The sequence below is a fragment of the Catharus ustulatus genome, chromosome 4 (assembly GCF_009819885.2).
Source record: "Catharus ustulatus isolate bCatUst1 chromosome 4, bCatUst1.pri.v2, whole genome shotgun sequence".
Lineage (NCBI taxonomy): Eukaryota > Metazoa > Chordata > Aves > Passeriformes > Turdidae > Catharus > Catharus ustulatus.
The window spans coordinates 10678341-10699064 of NC_046224.1; the positions used below are offsets into that span (position 1 = coordinate 10678341).

The 20724-nt window shown below is 38.3% G+C and overlaps 1 protein-coding gene across 1 annotated transcript in view; it reads left to right on the forward strand.

Moving 5' to 3' along the window:
- Nucleotides 1-1090: 1090 nt before the first annotated feature.
- The window catches only part of HGF (hepatocyte growth factor), a 55153-nt gene continuing 35519 nt past the window's right edge, over nucleotides 1091-20724 (forward strand). Inside the window, exons 1-4 of the mRNA XM_033059285.1 lie at nucleotides 1091-1322; nucleotides 13080-13245; nucleotides 17923-18035; nucleotides 18639-18753. Of these exons, the coding sequence (XP_032915176.1) occupies nucleotides 1247-1322; nucleotides 13080-13245; nucleotides 17923-18035; nucleotides 18639-18753 (470 nt within the window). The 5' untranslated portion in view covers nucleotides 1091-1246. The remainder of the gene's footprint in view (nucleotides 1323-13079; nucleotides 13246-17922; nucleotides 18036-18638; nucleotides 18754-20724) is intronic.

Sequence of the window (20724 nt, forward strand, 5' to 3'; positions counted from 1 at the left end):
CAAACTGGGTAAAAAATCCCACTCATATATGTTGGAAATACTTGATTAAAAGTTATGTGTGGATTGGGAAACAGCCTTTTTGTTTTTAAGAATAAGTGTTTCACTCAAAGGTGCTAATCATCAATATGGGCAGAGGAGTCTAGGCTGAGAAGGAGACATATTTTTCTGACTCACATGGCATGGGGCCACATGTAGGTCTCTGGTTTATTTGTGGAAAATGGAGGGAAACAGTTTCCGCTGTTGTCACACATTCCTGCTGTAGATGGTAGGTGGATGCATGGGAGAAAGGAACAGTTTAAATTACAGAAAAACTTTTCCTTAAGTGTTTATTTTTGAACACTTGCGTGTCATGAAGGCCGGTCTCATGACTTTAAACAAAACCCAATGTCATTGCTTCCATGAGGTTAAAATGAAGTGCAAGAGAAGAATTGCAATGACTTTGCCTGCAACAGAAGGAAGGTCAGGCATCGCTTTGGACTGAAGCTTGTCTCCATGGAGTGACGCCAGCAGCTGATACTTGACCTTTAAATTCCCCAGAGCTGCCACAATTTTGGGGAAGTGGCATCTGTCAGATGGCCAAAGAGGGTGATGGAAAGGCCAGGCTGGTGGCTGGGGGCAGCCATGGGCAGGTCAGAGGAAAGGTGTCTCCTTACTGTGAAATTGTCCACGGGGTGGGAGAATCCCAGTGAAATGGCTATGGATGGAGGTGTGCCTAGGGATGGTGCTGCCGGGGGCAGGTGCAGAAGGTGGGACATTGTGAAGGGACATGTCTGCAGGGAAGGAGAGGTCTGTTCTGGCTGCAGGTGGGACTGCAATGGGGGCTGTGAGATCCGTGCAGCACAAGCCACCAGCCTCGGGGTAAGAGTTGAGAGACCCGATCCCGTCCGGCTGCTCCTCCGAGCCTCTGAGGGATGGAGAGAGAGAGGCGGGGAAGGAGGAAGGGAGGCAGGGACGAGGCGGTGGAACACCTCTCCCTGGGCTGGTTGAGGGGTGGGAGGGAAGGGAGGCAGCTCCTGAGGAGGGGAGGAGAAGAAGAGGCAGAGAGGGGATGTTGTTAAACAGTTTCTTACCGTAAGAGGGAGTTGGGACCCAGATCTTTCCAGTTAATCACACAACAAACTTAGATCATCGCAATAAAAAGCTCGGCTCACTCTGCCTCCTCTAGTGACCGGCGGTGCACGGGGTCCCTCCGAGGAGCCATCTCCCCTTCTCCTCCCCGCCGGCCGCCGGGGGGGCCGCCAGCACCATGCGGGCCACTCACCTCCTGCCAGCCCTGCTGCTCCACCAGCTGCTGCTGCTGCCCACCGCCATCCCCGCGGCAGGTCAGTCCTTCTATCCCTGCGCTAGCGACCCCCGTCCGCCCCGCAGCCGCAGCACGTCCCCGCTGCCCCGCTCCGCCGCGCAGGGAGGGAGGGCGCGGGGTCGCAGGTCCGAGCCCGCAGGTCCGAGCCCGCAGGTCCGAGCCGTAGGTCCGAGCCCGCAGCCCGCAGGTCGCAGGTCGCAGGTGGGGCTGGCAGCGCCTCCCCCGCGGGTCCGGGGCCAGCAGTGCCCCCGAGCCGGGCAGGACGAGCCGCGCTCCGGGCGCGCAGCCCCGCGGGTCGCGCTCCCGTCCTGGCCGCGGAGCCGCCGCCGCTCGCACCGCCCGCTCCGGGCTCGCTCGGACCTGCAGACCGGGAGAGAGGGGAAGGAAATCTCATCATCGCCCAGAGGTGCTCCCGGCCCTTATCAGGACGCGACCGTGTATCCTTATTTTCCAGTGGTAGAATAAATGTTAAATAAGTTGACAAGGAATACCCCAAAGCACGGGACGGTGTATTGGTGAACGGGAATGTCCTTGCTGAAGTTCAGCAGCGTGAACATGCTATTTCCAGACTGAAATACTTGTAATTTCATTAGACGTTCCCGCTGAAATCCGGGAGATGGAGGGGGGGCAAGGAACGAACAATAAGTAATCAAGTGCTGGATGCTCTTTAGCTGAATTTCTTTCCTGAAGTGTCCCCCCTGGACTGGTTATCTGAAGAGCCAACTCTATGCTTTCTATTGGCCCTCTGGGAAGACGTTTAAGGAAAAAAGTTTATAAAGGTTTCTACAAACCTTTCCTTCCTTCCGGCAACATTGTTAGGGTCAGACCTTTGCACAGACAGAAACAAAGGACAGGCACAATTCAGGGAAAGAATCTGCCAGGAGTGGGCAAAGCAAGGGCAGGGAATGGTGGCAGCTGGGTTCTGGGGCAATATCTGAGGGCATCAGGCAGAGTATGGCAAGGAACATTGATGACTTCCAATATATAACTGTGTTTTGTAGTTAAAAAAATAAATATTTTGAAATGGGATTTCAAAGTGGAATATTTTGTGATCTGAGTGGGCAAGTCAAAAACAGACTGGCAGCATCACGTGTAGTAAAACCTGTTGTTTTCCCCCTGCAAGCAAGAGTGTGGTTCTGTAGGATGCTGAACAATCTCATTGCAGCTTCTGTGCTCAGTCTGCTCACTGAGAATATTGTTTTCACAGGCATTCTTTAGCAGGTGACACAGAGATACAGACGCTATGATACTATACTTTTCTGAACTCCTTTTCCATGTACATTGGAATTCCATTTTTTTGAATATGAAGCTTCTCTGAAAAGTGATGACTAGAGCTGGTTAGGAATTTTCTGAGAAAATGTTTTGTGTTTCTTTTACTGAAAAATGCCAATGCATTGAAACTTTTCACAAAAATCATTCCTGTTAAAGAGAAACTTTCTTTGGTTTGTTTCCCTCAAATTAAATGACAAATAAATATGCAGCAGGAGACATTGCCAATAGCTTGTGGTAACCTGCTGTTGAGAAACCCTCACTGGTGACAGAAGTTTATCAACTGATGGGCTAGTTAGAAAAAAAAGCAAAATAAACACTGCAGACACACTCACACAAACTTTATTCCATGGGCCAAAGGTACACAACTAGTCTATAGCGAAGCTCATAAGAAGCTAGGTCATGCTTTGCTGTCATGGTAAGTCAGGGTGCTTTTCTTGAGTGAAAGAAAGTCCTTGTTGTCCCTGACTGTAGGCTCTAAGTGCTGGTCTTCAGTTTGTGAACTTCAATGTATGTTGGATCTATCCAGTATTTTGAGAGGGAAACTGAGACACACCTTCTGTACTGCCTGTATCAGTACTGGGCTGATGAATAGGGTTGTGCCTCCACCAATGGACTCTCCGGTTTAGGAGTGAATGGTTCACCTTGATGAGGGGAAAACTTAGATTTCCAAAACTTCAGAGTTTTTCAGAGTAGGACTTGTTTTCTGACCAGCTCTCATGGTGACATTTTCTTGATAATGCTACCTTTCTTAATTTTCCTCCCCCACCCTCCTTAATATTAGTTAATCCTGTTGTTTGCCTTATTGGCAAGAAAGATGTCTCTTATCACATGCTACCATTTTGCTTACCTTATTTTAAAAAATACATGATCTTCAACAAAAGTGTCTGTATATTTACACTGCAGGCAAGGGAAAGTTGTGCTACTTCTTTCTGAAAATACGAATTTCTGGATCATTTCTGAAAATTAGTGCTTTGGAAACATATATACTGTCTTAGTTTGGGATGAATTCTTTTAACTGGGATGTTTTAAAGAATGATTAGGATTTACCTACATATAATTATTTTCAGATATGAAAAACAAGCTAAATGATGAAAACAGAATTAAAACATTACAAGTCTTTTGCTAGTGCACATCCATACTCCTAGTGCTGTTCTGTCAAATCTGATTTCAAATATACTTAATGATGAATATACTTTCTTCTGTGAATGAATATTCTGGGTTGTAATCCCATGCCCTAAGTTCAGTGCAAAGACAATGTCCTGTGTAAGAGAAGTTGCTGACTAATACAGTTGGGTTATATTAAGGGGTAAAGAAAAAGGAGAGTGAAGAGAACACAAGAAATTTAAATGTCAGCAAGCTGTCTACGTTATCACTTTTTGAGTTTCTTTTTAATATGTAAAAGATAAGACAGTGATTGATGGACGATAAATGTGCATGGTTCCTATAGACTGCTTGCCTAGTCATTATTGATATCCTGTAAGTCTCTGTCACTTGCACAAAGAAATTAATCTATAGCTAATAACTTTATCAAAGTTTTCTTTCTTGTTCAAATATTATTCAGTATTCTTGGGAAGTATCTCTTTAGTAATGTTCATCTAGTGAAATTAAAAATTACTGTTTAATCAAAACAACAAGTAGATTGGCATGTTGCAAAAGAGTGAATGTTAACGATTTCTTTAAATTAAAGATACATTTTTCTGTGAGAGGACTGTCAGCCAAGTATGTTTATTCAAATTTATTTAAAGCAAATTCTGTAGTTTGGATGATCTGAAGAAGTTGCTAATGAAGATGTGGGAGTTGCTCTTGGTTCCTATATATAATTATCACTTAAAGAAAAATAAAATCAATTCCCATAACCGTAATCGATTTTTGAATGTTGTGTATTCCTGTGGCCTGCATAGCTAAGTATATTTTAAAAAATTAATGTGATTTATACTTTCCCATCCCAGCTGTAGATAATCATTATACTATATACTGTCAACAAAGTGAAATGATACTGTGCCAGTTGGAAGAGTGTATTCCTTCTGTTTAATGGAATCCTTTTGGTGCTCAGTGCCAGGGGCTGCTTGTTTTGCTCTCACATGTAATACAGCTCTTACCCTGCTTAACAGATTTTCTGTTTCTATTAATGCCATTTTCATAAGCAACATAGCAGGAGAATATAGAGTTGAAAGACATGAGATTAAAATGTTGCGTAAAACTCTGGAAAATTGACCACTGAAGTCAAGGAAAGGAAAGCCTCTTATTGGAGGAGCTCATCTGTCATTATTGTAATACTTCAGCTGAGGCCAGGGCTGGAAGGGAAATGTGCAGTCTCCCTCAGAGAGCAGAATATCTCCCTTTTGGATCTTTATGCTGGACATTAGTTTGCCACTTAAGCATTTCAAACTTTTCCAAGGAGGTTTGAAATCAGGATAACTGGGCCTCTTTTTGAATAAAAGCGTGATGTGGAGAAAAAAGCATTGTCTTGACTGTTTTACAATTACTTGTAATGGATGAGTGTTGGAATTTCACTTTGTCCCCATTGGCATAGAGGTGGGGTGGAATGGTGGAGACTGAAAGGTAGCACAGAGGTGAGAATTGATCATGGAGGTGAGAAAGGATTGATCTCCATGCTTACTTGGGAAGCAAGGATAGTAGGACAACTGCCCTAATACAAACAAAATTTGAACCTTGCTGTGGGGAAAGTGTGGCAGCTAAAAAGAACTGGGAAGAGCTGGGAAGAACTGAGAAGAACTGGGAAGAACTGAGACGAACTGGGAAGGGATGGGTGAGGACATCCTCACTGTTACCCCATCTTTTCCTGTAGGTTTTTGGGGCAGTGCCCTCAGAGGGTTGTAGAGCTGTTCTGAAAGTGGTTAGTACTTTCATGCAAGGCAGCACTGTGGCGAAGCAGAGCTGGGAACGCGCTCTAGATTAGTCAAACGTGTTGGCAAAATCTAGCTGTAGTTTTCAGTGGCTTGTGGGCCTCCACCCATGTGCTGTCTGATGAGCCCAGCCGTGCCTGGCAGTCCTCAGTGCTGCTGGCCCAGCTGGGGACTGGCTGCTCCCTCTGTCCCCCCTCAGCTCCAGATTTTCCTGTGACTCGCTGCCTTGGCCAGCGGCACTATTTTTATGTATACAAGATGCAGCAAGGCTCTCATCACTCCTCTCATGGGCTGTTTTGCTGCCCTCAGCCATCTGTCATTCTTTGTTTTGCCCAATTCCTGCCCTGCCTGCTTGTGCTTTTGTCCTTACCCCTTGCTGCACGCCCGGAATTCCGCTTGGCTGGGACACCAGCTCAGAGGAAGGGCACAACATGCCTGGTGCCTTGAAGGGGACACCGAGTGCTTGTAAAGACTGTTGAGTGCAATGGAAAATGGGGGGATTTAATACTTGTGCACAATGCATAAGAAGACAGATCTTACAAGGGGAAATCCTCTCAGCAATTTAGCCAGAGGTTAGATACAGTAAGTCAGAGTACAAACTGCAGCACATTTGTTTCTGCCAGTGGGTCCCAGCATCCTGCTGAGCAGATAACCTTTTCTTGGAAGGAAAAGAGCTGTCCATTCGCAGCTACCATCCAATTTTAGAATATATTATCTGTTGTTAGCATTGTCCTTAGCTCCTTGAGTTTTCATGCTGACTATAGGAGTGGGTTCCAAAGGCAGGACTTAGCATAAACATGAAGTTGGGTTCCCAGTTTCATGGCAGTCTTTGCAGTTGCTAATAAGGGTGTGTGGGTGTGTGGTGTGAGTGGTAATGTAAAGCCAAAAAGAAATATCTTTTAGCATTTCCTGAATCTGCTCAACAACTAGACTGAGAGCCAACGTAGAAATACTGGAATCATTATCTATTATATATATAGATATTGTATGGATAGTTATATATATTTCAAACTACTTTCTAAAAATTATATGTTTTTTCCCCATGAGGCTCTTGTGCCAAAAATATAAATTTCAGAAGTTAAAACATTCACATCATCCTCCAGGTACTTCTGAGAAACTGTTTAGTTTTGACAAGCTAGAGATGCCTCCTTGGACAGCTGGTTTTATTTTGGTGACTTTCCATCTACACAGCTGACTGCAGATTTTATGGGTATGGTTGGTAAACTTCTTTTACGCCAAATTATTGTCTTACATAAATAACTGCATTAAACTTAATCTGGCATTTTAAGCCTATCCAATCTACAAAGTTGTTTTCTTGGGCACAACTTAGATTGTTCCAGTTTCTCATTACGTTGGTATGCCTTTCTTCCTTTATTTTTTCTTTTTCTCCCCAAATGAGAAGTCATTTGGAAAAGGTGTTCACTTTTTGCATTCTATCCAGGAATCTGGATATTTCAGATACTGAAACAAGCAGAAGGAAAAGTTAAACTAGATGAAAGTAAGTTAAAAGTGTTGAGTATTATTTTTTTTGTCAGAGTGACTTTTATGACTTAAGAGACAAAATTGCCTTCAATGTATTTACTGAAAAAGTACTTTCTAACTGTTCACACAGATAACAATACTGTGATGAGCCTATTAATGATCTTAGTATCAACATTCATCTTTAACATCCTTTCTTTTATTTCTGTCACCACACTCTTAACTTAAGCATGTTGTATCCAAAAGCATTTTGTAACATCTACTTTCACCATCTGGTGAAGATTGGGTTTGTTTGTTTTTTCTTTTTTTCTTGATGAAGCCAGTATATTTAAGCCATCATCATTGTCTTGAAAATACTTTATAGAATATAATTAAAAATATCCCTTCTACCATATTTAATAGACATGCTGGTCTCAACCCATATATAACCCATATATATATATATATATATGAGGTGAGAACTGTTCCTTTTTTCCAAACCCTGCTCACTGATTTTTGCTGGTTACACAAGTTTTGCCAAATGCTATTTTATGCATATAAACATAATTTGTTTTTAATATTTGTATTAAATTGTCAGTGTTTATACTGAGATAAGCATTCAGCTTTGATATATCTGACAGTGTGATAATTGTTTTGCAGATTTTTGCTTTACACATTTTTTTCTCATTCAGAAACTTATGAATATAAGTTACCATACATTTTTTGTCAAGTATGGTTCCCCTGATGAAATGCTTGATATGTTAATTGTGCTGAACTGTGCTTTCCTACATTCATTTCAGGTGTGTTTAAAATTGGAGATTTTTTCTTTTTTCCCTTTTTTTCCCTTTTTTTTAAAATTAAAGGTCTTTCATATGATGATAGATTTCTGATTTCCCACCCCCTGCACCCAAGTTTTAAATCACATGATATTCCTCTCTTATTTTTTTCTTTAGCTCATTGGGAAAATCCAGTTTACTTTATCTTGCAGTGATGTCTGTTTGGAAAATTAAATTAATAGCTAATCTCATTTTAGCATTCTGACTTAGTTATCAATTATAACACAAATAAGTCAATCTCTAATAGACCTTGCTCAAGGTCAAGTGACTTAATTTCATTACAAACATGATACAAAATATTAAACAGATCTGATATGCCAGTTGACACTAAAGAAATGTTTTATATTTCTGAAATAATTATGTCACTTTATATGACCATTTTTCTTCACTGGAACATTTTTTGAACCCTCAGCTTCTCCTTGCTTCATGCACAGCACGTGGACAATTTCCCTCTTTTAAATATTTCTCTTCATGCCATGTTATTTTGTATTTCATTCTCCATTTGGAAGACTGCAGTTGATTCCTGCAGTTCTCTGACAGCATCTGCTAGTCTAAGAAATTCAGGTACCTTAATTTTCTTGATTTGTTTTCCCATAGATTTAGCTTATCTCTGACATCTTGGAAACAAAGAATAGTGATGCTTTTACATGAGTGTTAACTATTCTTTTCAAAACTGGAAGTTATGAAAGGTCCCCACACAGCTGAAACTCAAACAAACTTAAACTGCTGTTTAACTCAATAAAGCAAATAAATAGTAAAATTCTCAAGTTCTGCAAGTCTAAACAAATAGAAAAGGGAAAAAAAACTCAATCACAAAGCACCAAATTTTTATTAAGAATCTCAATTTAAACATAAATATTTAATTTATATGTATTTATCTTCCCATTTGGAAAACCTGATGTTAAGTTTTGATGGTTTTGTTCTGTATAATAAAGTGGGATGCAAAATTAGAAAGAACCAAAAGGAATAAGCCTTCTTGCATTATCAGGAGGTTTCAAGATGGGTTTCTTTAAGAAAGTACTCACTTTTGCAAAGACTACAGTGAAATTTGGAAATCCTGTAAGCTGACATGCTGAATACATCATAACTGCTATTTAATAAAAGATTTGTAGAGTCTGTAACAAGTCCATAGAAGTAGAGATTTTTCTAGGGAAGGCAGCCAGTATGTTCCAGTTGAGCTCTGTAAGACCATCACTTTGCAACCTAAAATGTACATCTTTTAGAAAAAAATTGGAGTGGTAGAGGAAGGAGAAAGGGATTACCAATGAAGCAGATGAATTCAGCTAATCTCCTTGTAAAATTTTGCTGTAGATAACACAATTAATATTTTGATCTCATTATAATGAACAAAGGTGATCTTTGGGCCCTATGACACCCTGTATGCTATTTTGATTATGACAGAGATGGTATTGTATTTGCTGTATTAGGTTTTTTGCTATTAAATAGATAATGCAAAACCAAATACTTTTTGTGATGAGACTAAGATGTGAAAGTGTAAAATGTGACTTGCTTAGGTGTTTAAATTCTAAATAACCTGAAATAAAATTTATGCTGAATTTCTGTACTCTCATACAGCTCAGTATCAGACCAATTGTATTCCGCAAGATGTAAGTTTTAATTTGATATACTGAACATAATCAGGTCTCAGAACTGAGTGATGTGGTGTTTGGGAGCCCAAAACCCTTTTTTGGTGTGGGAAAAGAGGCCAGAAGGGAAAAAAGGAGCTATTTTGCTGTAAGTTTTCTAACAGCCCGGTGATTCCAGAATAATTGGAGAGAAAGATCAAAATACAGACACCTTTGCCTATTCAAACCTGTTTCTCTTGTTAATCAAGAAATCATCTTTCTGTGATATTGCATACTGTGGCCTCCATTGCTCACAGTTCTCTGTCTTACTGGTTCTGTTTTCTATAAATGTAATTAACATTAAAGTTAAGCAGGTTCTAGAATACAGGCACTGCAACTTGCTGGTGAGTTTTCTTACAAAAATGCTGCAGAATGTCAATTTTCTTTATCTCTGATTATTGAGATTATTTGACATGGACTGGAACGGCTCCAAGAGAGGGTATTGTTAGAAATCTTTTCCTCTAGGTGCTCTATAGTTTGAGCAGTCTCAGTCAATGATTCTTGTCTGAGAAGATTGTACAGAAACCTCATTTGAAAATGTAGTAAGGGAAGAGAAAGGTGAGTTCTTGTAGCTCCAAGGCAAATGTCTTTCTCTGTGAGGTACCTTTTTTCTTAAGTAAATATTTAAAATCTTTTATGAAATTGGGGAACACCATCAGGGAGACTGTGGAAATCCCAAATGCGATTATGGAGCACTTGTCCAATGCTGCATCCTACTAGAGCAGATGTTTCAGTTCCCATTTCCTTGAGCACTGACTGAGCTCTTCTCTTTCCTGTTCAAATTCATGTTAAGGAACAGAAAAAGGCACCACCCTCACCTTTTTGAGGATTTTTTAAAAGTTGAGTGAAGAAATATTTTTAGTTAGTGGTTGTTTCTGTTGAAGAAAGAAATGTTGGTTCATATTTGACTGGATTCCTTTGTGTTTGAATCAGCTGCTGATATTTTCAAATTTAAGTGGAATGTCAGACTTCCTTGGTAATGTGATATGAAACTACAGGAAACGTGAAAGGACATAGCCCACAAAATGAGCAGAAATCCTGATTAATCAAAGTTTAAAAAATTTAAATGAATGGCAATCACAAATTAGTTGCATTGTTATAGTATACTGCATACTAAGTTTTAATGTGGAGCATCCTAAGACACTATTTGAGCTAAAATTTGTTTTAAAGGCACCTAATTTGAATAAAAAAGAATATTATTTTATATATATTTTGTTGTGAGAATTGTTAAAGTAGTGCTTTGCATTATTCTGATGTTTCTAGCAGTCACACCACAGATGCACTTGGCCCTTTGCCTCTTGGATTATAGGCAAGACATAGAATGTTGTTGTTTGAAAGCTCAACTAAATCAGGCTGTTATGAATTGCTAAATGCAAGATCAAACCCATAATCCTCTTTGGACAACTACTAGGAAAAGAAGGGCAAAAAGAAAAAGCAGAACTCTCTACCATATTTTTCAGGCAGAACAGTATTTCTTGATTTTTAAAATCATATTCTTGCATACTGGTTGGTGAATTTAAGAAACTGTTATCATTGGGAATTAAGATAATAGCACTTATCAGTAGATGGGAAATGTTATTATCAGGAACTGAAAGAAAATACTTTGATATTTCTCTATAGATTCTTACCACCACTTGACATAAAAGTCTTGGCTGAGACAACATAAAACTAACAAGTATGTCTTGGAAGATAATAGTTTGAGAAATACACCACAAAAGCTTTATAGAAGACTTTTTTTTTTTTTCTGTGGTTGTGTTAAGGGGCAAATGCAATCCTTTTTGAAGTACTTTGGCTCTATCACAGGTACAAAATATAAAACAACTTCAATGTTGACACAATTGTTTCCAGTAACAGGATGCAGATCCTTAAGATGAGAACATTATCATAACATTTCTCTAAGCAGTGATTCATTCTGTGTTAATGTGCACTGCACAAATAGAGGGCTGAAAATGCTTAAGAGAACTGATATGAGTCCCTTACACAGCGTCAAAATTATTAGCATTTGATTTTTTTAATCAAACTTTCTTCATATAATAATAATGACATTTAAAGGTAAATATTTTTTCTTAATTTTTTGTGATTGGGATTAAAATTGTGAGTTGTTAGATGCTGGGGATTAGCATAGTTGACTTTCATATGTTCAGAAAGAAAGAAAGGAGGCTAGGTGAAGACTATTTTATAGGAATGTTGTAGGAGAGATATTCTTCTCCTTTGTTTTTCTTTTTCTTTTAAAGCTGAAGCTTGATGAGAACTAATGTAAATGTCTTTGTCATATTTGTAGGTGTCTTAGGGATAACTCACCACTGAGAGGTGTGATTTAGCTGAATCCAGTGAAAATGTGAACTCAGTGATCAGGATGGAAGTTCTGCAAAGGGAACACCCTAAGCCTTCTTTGGGTTTTCAGTTTGTGGAGCTGTCAGTAACTCCTCCAGAGCCTCAGCTATTGCAATTTACAGTTATTCTGAGCTTCTGCAGAGTGCACCAAGCAACACTTTACTGGCCCAAGTGCACCCTGCACGTGCATGAGAATCTATCCAGAGCACTAGGCTGAGGTTTTATCTATTGGAAAAACTCTGGCGAAATTTAATAAATTGAACCTGAACATTTGTGTTCTATTATTGTTGCAGTCTGTAGAGAAAAATGAAAGGACAGCTGTGAACACAGTTACATGGAAATAAGTTATGGAAAATGCTATTATCTACTTTGTAAACTAAGGAGGAATTTATTCACCTAGCCTTACGTGGATAAGCCATCTAATCCAAAGAGATCATCTGGGATCACTGAGTGAAAAAGGAGAAATAGATCCACAGGGCAATCTATTCTCCCTATGTTAACTCATCTGACAGAATAGGGACAGCTACTCTCCAGATGTGCTCATCTGTCTTCACAGACAATGGAGTAGCCTTCACTGGCAGATTGGTTTTAATGGAATGTAAAGTAAAAATATAAATATATATTGGGAAAATTCTGGAATTTTCTTGCTGATATCAAAGACCTTTCCTCTTGCACTTTAGCCAAACATCTCTAGCCAATCTTCCTCCCTCCATTTTATACCTCTTCCTCTGGGCCTTTCAATACAGACATGGAAACAAGATCATTGTGTTCATTTTTGTAGGAATCTTTGCAACACTGCAGACTGTTTCCATGCTATGGCCTCTGTTTGACCTTATAATCTTTTCTCTGAGCTAACAACTCCAGTTCAGTCACACTTAAACTGGACACAACGCTGACACTGAGACATCACTGGAGCAGCGAGTGGACAAATGATTATTTTGTGTCACTTTGAGAATCCACTTCTTTTCACAATTTGTTATAAATGTATTAAGTTTTTTGCATTCAGCAAGTGATAGTCTTTTCCACTTGAGTTTTTCAACATCTCAGATAATCAGGCATATTTTAAAGGTTCTGAAAAAAATTTACAAACAGTGAGAAACTTTCAAACTTTCCTTTTACTATTTTACAGCATTATGCAAGTCTTTATTTGAAACTAGTTTTTCTATATTTCCTATCATTTTAGTTTTAAAAATAAAAATCAGAGTCTAAAATAATCAATTCTTCTGCAGTATATGCTTATACCCTATTTTTATGAGATTCTTTATGTTTTAGGTACTGAAGATGCATAATTCCTAGAAAATGTTATCCATATCTAATGCCATCTTTAATCTCAGCATTCTTTTTAACAATGTTTTTTTTTCTTTTTCTTTGCTTGTTTTTTTAGAGGGTAAAGGAAAAAAGAGAAATCCTCTTCATGACTTCAAAAAAACAGGAGAATTGATGCTCATTAAAGTAAACAAAACACTGGAAGTAAAAACAAAGCTGTTAAATACCACAGAGCAATGTGCAAAGAGATGCAGCAGGAGCAAGGGCCTTTCCTTCACTTGCAAGTAAGTCATATATCTCTACACTTTGTTTTTTTTTCCCTAAGGTAACATGTATAACAGCCTTTGATCAAAGATACCTCTGTAATTGTCATCAGGGGTAGCTTGTACCAAGAACAACCTAAAGATTGTGATTTTTTATATCAGTGATCTTGCTCTACCTGTCCAGAGAGTGTCAGTCTTTTCTGAGGCTTTATCTGAGTTGTCTGTCTTCTTAGCTTGTCTAATCTGTAATCTTTTCCATAAAATCTTTTCCATGAAAAAATGTACTAATGTTAAGGCGCGGATGACTTGGGCTGTAATGCAGCATTAGGTGAGCATTTCTGAGATTTTTATGTTTCTTATAAAATGGTTATTGTCACACATCACAGCTGCAGTATTTCAGCACCACTTCAGACCATATTCTGTCTTCATTCTTTGCACATTACTCCTGCTGAAATCAATGAGAACCTCACACATGGAGCACAGATACACGCGCTGCTGAAGTTCACTGGCAAGTTCTGCGGATCTGACACGGTGGAATCAAACCTGGGCTGTGGAAACCTATCCTTCAGCATCTGCTGTCTCTTAGAAACACATCATGCAGCTGATTGCTTGTCTGCCTTGCACATATTATCTACTACTTTTTGGAACAAATCACTATCATTTTTCTGATGTATTAGACTTACATGATCCCCCTGGCCTCTCTTAGTCTAAACCATTAGCAATCAATGAAAGGCCATGAATGCAGAAGGATCTTGGAGAGAGTGGATGATGTGGAGAGTGGAGTACTGGGCTAAATGTGAACCTGAACTTGAAATACATTACACTTTTGACAATTGGTACAAATGGAAGCTGGATGAAACGTGCCAACAAAAGTTCTTTTTTGTCAGAGAAGGTTCTTAACTGTGATTAAATTCTTCTGTAAATCTTTCATTCCATTGTTGAAGGATCTTGTTTGTATCATTCTGTACTCTGACTATTTATATGTGTAAATAATGAGCAGAGTTAACTTTTTTCGGATAGAAAATATTTTCCAGGTACAAACATTTTTCACACAAGTCATGCCTTTCCCTGTCAGCAGAGCTTCCATTGATGTCATTGCCAAGAGGATCAGGTTGGATTCAATACAGCAAGACACCCTTGAGTTCTGATGAGCAGCAACAAGGAGTATTGCAAAATTAAGTGTCTCAGTATAAACAAATTCTGAATAATGCCAAGCAAACAACAATTCTGTATTCTAACATCAGTTTAGGAAAACTTTCTCAAGCCACTTGTAGTTGCTCTGGATGTCATCGTTTGTGTTCTGAAAATAAAAAGCAAGTTAATAATTCTATTTTATAATAAAATTAATCTAGACTCAGAATTTTTAAAATGTTTTCATGCTTTATAGATTTTTTATTTTTTTTGTGGCAGTGTCTGATGGATTTCTTAAGGGGCAATTTCCCCTTTAATGAATCAATACAACAACATAGAGGAGACATGAGGGACTTTTGAGAGTACAGCTTGGAAAAGCCCTGCTCACAGATAACAGAACAGCAATCTGTCATGCAATTACTTTGCACTGAATATGGAGAAGAATTACAGATCCTGATGATCTCTGAATTCCTGTTTTCCCTGGTGGGTTTTTAGCACAGAAGGTGCTGAAAACCTGCTTTAGCAGTAGAAGTGTAGGTGATGAGTTCTTGCCGGTGCTACCACTGTGCACAGAGTGTATGGGATTTTCTTTTCTGGGATCTCAGAACATTCTTATGGTTTCCCTTTTGGCCCCATATGGGTCCTGTTGTAGTGTGAACTGTTCTTTGATGCTACTGTAAACACGCATTTTATATGTGTTCCCTTTTAAAGAATCCCGTGTTTACTAATGTTTCCCTTTTATTCTTAGCATCCCAGTCCTTAGCTTCATATCAGCACATGGTTACTACAAGGTGAAATTTGTTGCCAACTTAAATGAAAACCAATTAGCTTCCTGCCTGCTGTGGGAGCATTCTAAAATAGGAAGTAATGCAAAATGACATTTTAAATGCTTGAAATATGAGACTTGAAATTTTCTGTTTATTGACATTTTCATGGCTTGATTCTTATACACCATAACCGTGCAGTTCTCCATCACTTGGGTCACAGCACTGATGTTTTATTTTCTGTATGCAAGCTTTATGTAAGAATTAAAAATGGAATTACTTTGTAACAGCACTGTGACAATAGCACTGAGAGCAACAACATCTATGTCTCTGCACTGTGAGGTACACAAGCAGGAACAGTGCTAGGTTTCTTGTTTGCCAGAAAATGGTAAAAGTAGCAGATTTCAAGCACTGCAGATGTGTATAGTTTCAGGTACTCTTTATTTTCTGGAGCGGGAGGGAAATTAAGACAACTTTCTTCATTGTAAGTTTATGTGTCACTCGCAAGTAAATTTTGAGTATTTTATTGGTTAGTCATTTATCCTTGCTGGTTTTAACTCTAACATTTTTTTGTCAAAGCTAATATATGTCACACTTTAGAAGAGAAATTTCCTCTATTCCCTTGCTGTCATGCTTGCACAGATCTTATTCATTTCCAACTGAGTTACAAGATCCTTATCTAGACTTGTTTCTTTTTCATGACATTATGCCTAAAATCCTCCATGAAAGAACTCCTTAGTTTCACCTACTCTTTGTATTTGACTTCATAAATCTGTGCCTCTTTTTCTGCATTCCCTATCAGTTTTATCAAGCTGCTGCTGCTGAACTGTTCTATTCCTTTGTTTCACCACCTTTTGAAGCCCATTTCTCCCTCTGTTTTCCTACAGTCATCCTTGCAGTTTTTCCCAATACAATTCCTATGGATGAAAAAACTCAATATGGTTACCATTTTATTTGCTATACAGGTGAATTTTGCAGGTGCGTCCCTTCCTTAGCTCCAAAGTTGTCGCCGTCTCATCCTTTGTTACCTGCTCGGAGTGTCTGTATTTACACAGGAAGGGATTTCAGTAAATACAACAGAATTTCAGTACCTGATAAGAAAATCAAAATCTACAGACTATCTCAGTGCAAAGTGAAACAAAAAAAAATTTGTTGTGTTCGGCAGTATCAGTAGAAGAAAGTCCAAGAATTTGCTCAAATATGTTGACTTTGGAGGTATAAAAACCCTCCAGATTTGGGTCCAAGAAAAGATTTTTACAAACTTTTATGTGCAGAAGTGGTTGAAGCCAAACTGGAAAGAAACCAAAAGGCAACTGAAAAGGCAAAAACTGAAAGAATAGTTTGTAAACAGTGCATTCTGCATTCCCACTTTAGCAGGGAGGAGCGGAAACGAGAATGTAATTGGAAAGGCAGGAAAGGTCAAGGATATTTTTATGAGTGATGGAGTTAGAGGCACTTGGATATGCTCAAATTTGAGAATCAGCCAGAAGAGAACAGAAGGCTGCACAAGGGCAGAGGGATGAAGGTTAGCAGGTTGGAAAGATTTGGAGTCAACAGAGTAGAGAGAGCAGTTGGATGAAAAATCTGTTTGGTGATGGAAACGATAATGAAGAAGATGTTTGAAAGAGAGAAGACTGGGGAGATTGGATAGGATCTTGTAGCATTTTTAACTGAAGCCAGAAAGATCTCACATGGAAAGCTTGTGTGGTGAATTAAATGAAGATCAAGGAAGTTTTTGTTGAAGAATGCAGTGCTGAAGAACATGGCATAGCCAAAGTATGGATGAAGTGTAAGAAATCTGTGCAACTCTTGGATATTATCAAGTGGTGTTAAAATGTCTTCTCATATCAGAATAAAATATCTCAGAAGGTACAGGATAAGTGACAAAAATGTAGATTTTGTGGTAGGCTAGAGGAATTAATGTCAGTTATTTGTTCTTTGGTTCAAATGTAGTTTGGTTCAGTGTAGTTTTTTTCTTCTTTTATTTTTATTCCTTTATTGGAATAACTGTTGCCCCCTCCAAGGCGGTCAATTTTGGCTTTAAAATCCTTTAAAATATTTTATCTGTAGTTAAAGACTGTCCTTTCAAAACTATTATAGGAGACTAAAGGTCTGCATTTTTAATTTTAAGTATTGTAATTAAGTGTTTTTACTCTGTGGATTTGTCTTTCTTTCCCTCCCCTATATATAGCCAATTCAGCACACATCGTAGTCACTCCTAGAAAGCAGTTAAAAATAAGAGAAAAAAACCAAAAGTAAACAAAAGTGAGCAAGGACAAACTCTAGATACACTTTCACAGTTTATTTTAATAATTAAAATAAAAATAGTTTTGTTTTTAAACAAGTTTGTTGTTCTAGGCAAGAAATAGATTCCTTGTGTTTGAATATTGCTCAGTCCATCAGTGTAAGACACCTAATTACTTCAGAGGCATATTGTAAGCACAGCAAAGATGATGTTTCAGTCTTTGTGTTTTTTTTTTCCCAGACAGCAGCATAACAGAGGACACAAATGCTGTCTCAGTCACATTTATCTAAGTTTTAAAATAAAGATCTTTAATGACAAGGGAACTTTTAGATTAGTGTGAACAACCAAACTGGTATTTAATGTAATGACCACATCAATTTAATTTCTTTGTTTCTTTGCTCTTGTCAGCACAGTTGTGGGTTTAAATAGTAATTTGGACTGTTTCTCCGACTTTCCCAGTAAAAATAAATCTGATGTCATTGCATGCTCCTTGGCAGGCCATGTGTCATTATTATAAACCACACAGAGATTTTTTTCTCATCCAGATTTTCTTTGCAGGGCCTTTGCTTATGACAGAGTTACAAAACGGTGCCATTGGTTATCCTTCAACAGCTTGACAAATGGTGTGAGAAAGAAGCAAGACCATGCGTTTGATCTGTATGAAAAGAAGGGTAACTGATTTATTTACAGATTTTGTTTTTCCAGCTAAGAAGGGAAAAAAAAAAAAAAGCCCTCAGGTCCGTCCGTGATTTTTTGGCTGTAAGAACATCCTGGGCATGGATGCTTTTTTTGCATTTTGAAAGTTGCATCCTACAGTTTTATTTACACATATCCTGAGTTTGCTACATACTTGCTGTTGGTCACTTTTCCAATCTACATATTTGCCTACCATCATATATACCAGTTACAGTTTTGTACTTGAGTTTACAACTGAGCAGCTCAGTTGTATGAGCTACCATATATTACTTAATATTGCTCTTGTTTACCTCGTTAATAGGTAGAATATTCAAGTCCTCAGACATGGAGTTTTGTTCAATCAGATACAGTTGGAAACATTTCCAGTTTGTTTTTGGTTTTTTTTTTTTGGGTCAGATAGTGATCAATATTTGGGGGAAAAAGTGACAAACATGTATGTCAACAAATACACAGCATTTTGAAAAAAAAAGGTGTGTAAAGGCTAATAAATATGTTAATTTTATGTGAAAGCAGATTATGAGCTTTAATTTTGCATACATTACCCAAATCCCCAATTTTCTTCTCTTTTATTTCAATAGATTATGTCAGAAATTGTATCATTGGAAAAGGAGCAGACTATAAAGGAACAATATCTATTACCAAAAGTGGTATCCAGTGTCAAGCCTGGAATTCAATGATCCCCCATGAGCACAGGTAAGAGTTCAGGAGCAGAGACAATGGGAATACTGCCCAGACAGCTTCCATAAAGCACAGGAATTTATGGGAAAATTAACCTTAGACAGCTAAATCTCTTAGATATATTCTTTTCTTTCTCCAAGAGATGCCATTCTCCAGATCCCAGAAAATCCGTATCTTGGGCTTTCTCCAAAAGGTCTCTCCTAATGCCAGCCTGTGTGTCTGTATCTCTTTCTTCCTGTGTTGGGGGTTTTTTAGCTGTTTATGTCCTTTTGATCTCTTAGCTACTGGTAGAAACAAAACATCTGCATTATTTCAGCCCAGGGTCTGGAATTTCATCACTGTTTTCTAATTGACTACCAAGGAATGAGCAATTTTGAAAACCACATTGATAGAAAGCAGGGGATATTAGGCCACCTATTTACTTAGTATTTAATATTGTTAGTATATTTTACATAGATACAATTCTCTGTTATTTATAGAGTATGTTAAAATCTATTGAGCACTTGGGCCAGCCAACAAATCCATGGAAAGGAATGAAGAGGCTTTTGAAATCCTTCCCTTCAGATCATAGAAGCGATAACTAAAGAATCTTTTCAGATTAGGACCTGGTACAGTGAGAAACTGAGGCCAAATTTAGACCTTGATAATAAATCTAGTTGAACTTTATTGGCAAAGGAAAAAAAAGAAAACCAAAAACTGAAGCCAGTAAGAGTAATGGTAAAAACAAATTAATCACCAGCAAATGTTCCCAAAAACCAGTAAAAGGATTACAAAGTACTGGTCTACTCTTTAACCACTTCTCTTTAAACATTTTTGTACTGGCTTTAGCTATGTAGGTAATAAAACTTCAAGAGACAAAACCAAAATGTCCTTCCACCCAAAAGCTTGCTGTCCGCATTGCTGCCTTTTGTGCTCTGGACTCCAGGGTCAGCAATTTGTTTAGGAGGAGCCAAACTGGAGATTGCTGGTGAGGAACTGGGCTCAGTCCTGTCCTGACCAAATCAATCCAGTGTGCAAGAGGATATCTTGGAACAACATTAAAAGACAAAGGATAGTTGAGTTCTGTCCTCTTATGATGTGTTACAAAGCTGAGCCTCAGGCTTGGACTTACTGGACTTGGCTCTTAAAGTATGGACAGCAGTGTCTGCTTTTTAGTTTGGGACCAGACCTGTTCTTAACTGGGAGCACAGCATAAATACCACCAGATCCCAAAGCAATGACTTCTTGAGACTCAACACCTTGAAGTATGTATCTTCATCATTCAGAAGTGAAAGAATTCTGAATCATTATAACCTAAGCAAAAACGAGCATTTACGTAATATGCATATGAATTTATATAATTGCAAAAAAGGAAAGTGCCTGGATAGCACACATTATCACTAAATTGCATTTTAATACACAGCATACACAGTTTTATCCAATGCATTTGGACAGCCACTCTCCTATGATGAATTTTATGAGAGTGACTCTTCTCCTGCCTTGTGCAATAAGTTTAATTTTTCAAAGGTCACCGGATAAATGAGGTGGCTGCATGCTAATTTTGTTTTTCAACATCAGAAAATATTATTTCATCATCAGAGACATGAAGGAGGTGGGAAGAAGCAGACAGTAGTGGTGTGTTTGGAACTTATTAGTACAAAAGACTTAGCTTTTTAGATCAGTTTTTCTCAACAGCTGATTATCACAAAGTGCCATTGGAAAATAAATCCCTTTTTCATATTTAAGGGAGAAATGTATTTTAATGATGTTTAATTATATTTCTAGGAAGAATTGAAATATCTTGAACATTTAAACTTTTGCTTCAATCTAGTAAGTCATATTTTTATTTATTTATTTGTATTCCATCAGAACACAGAGCTTCCTAGCAAAACCCTACTTTCTATTATTGTCATCTCCATCCTAGTATAGAATTTAAGATTACAGTGTTTTAAACTTAAAAATCCAATGTAAAAAGTTCTCAAACAGAAATGATCAAAGAGAAGACCA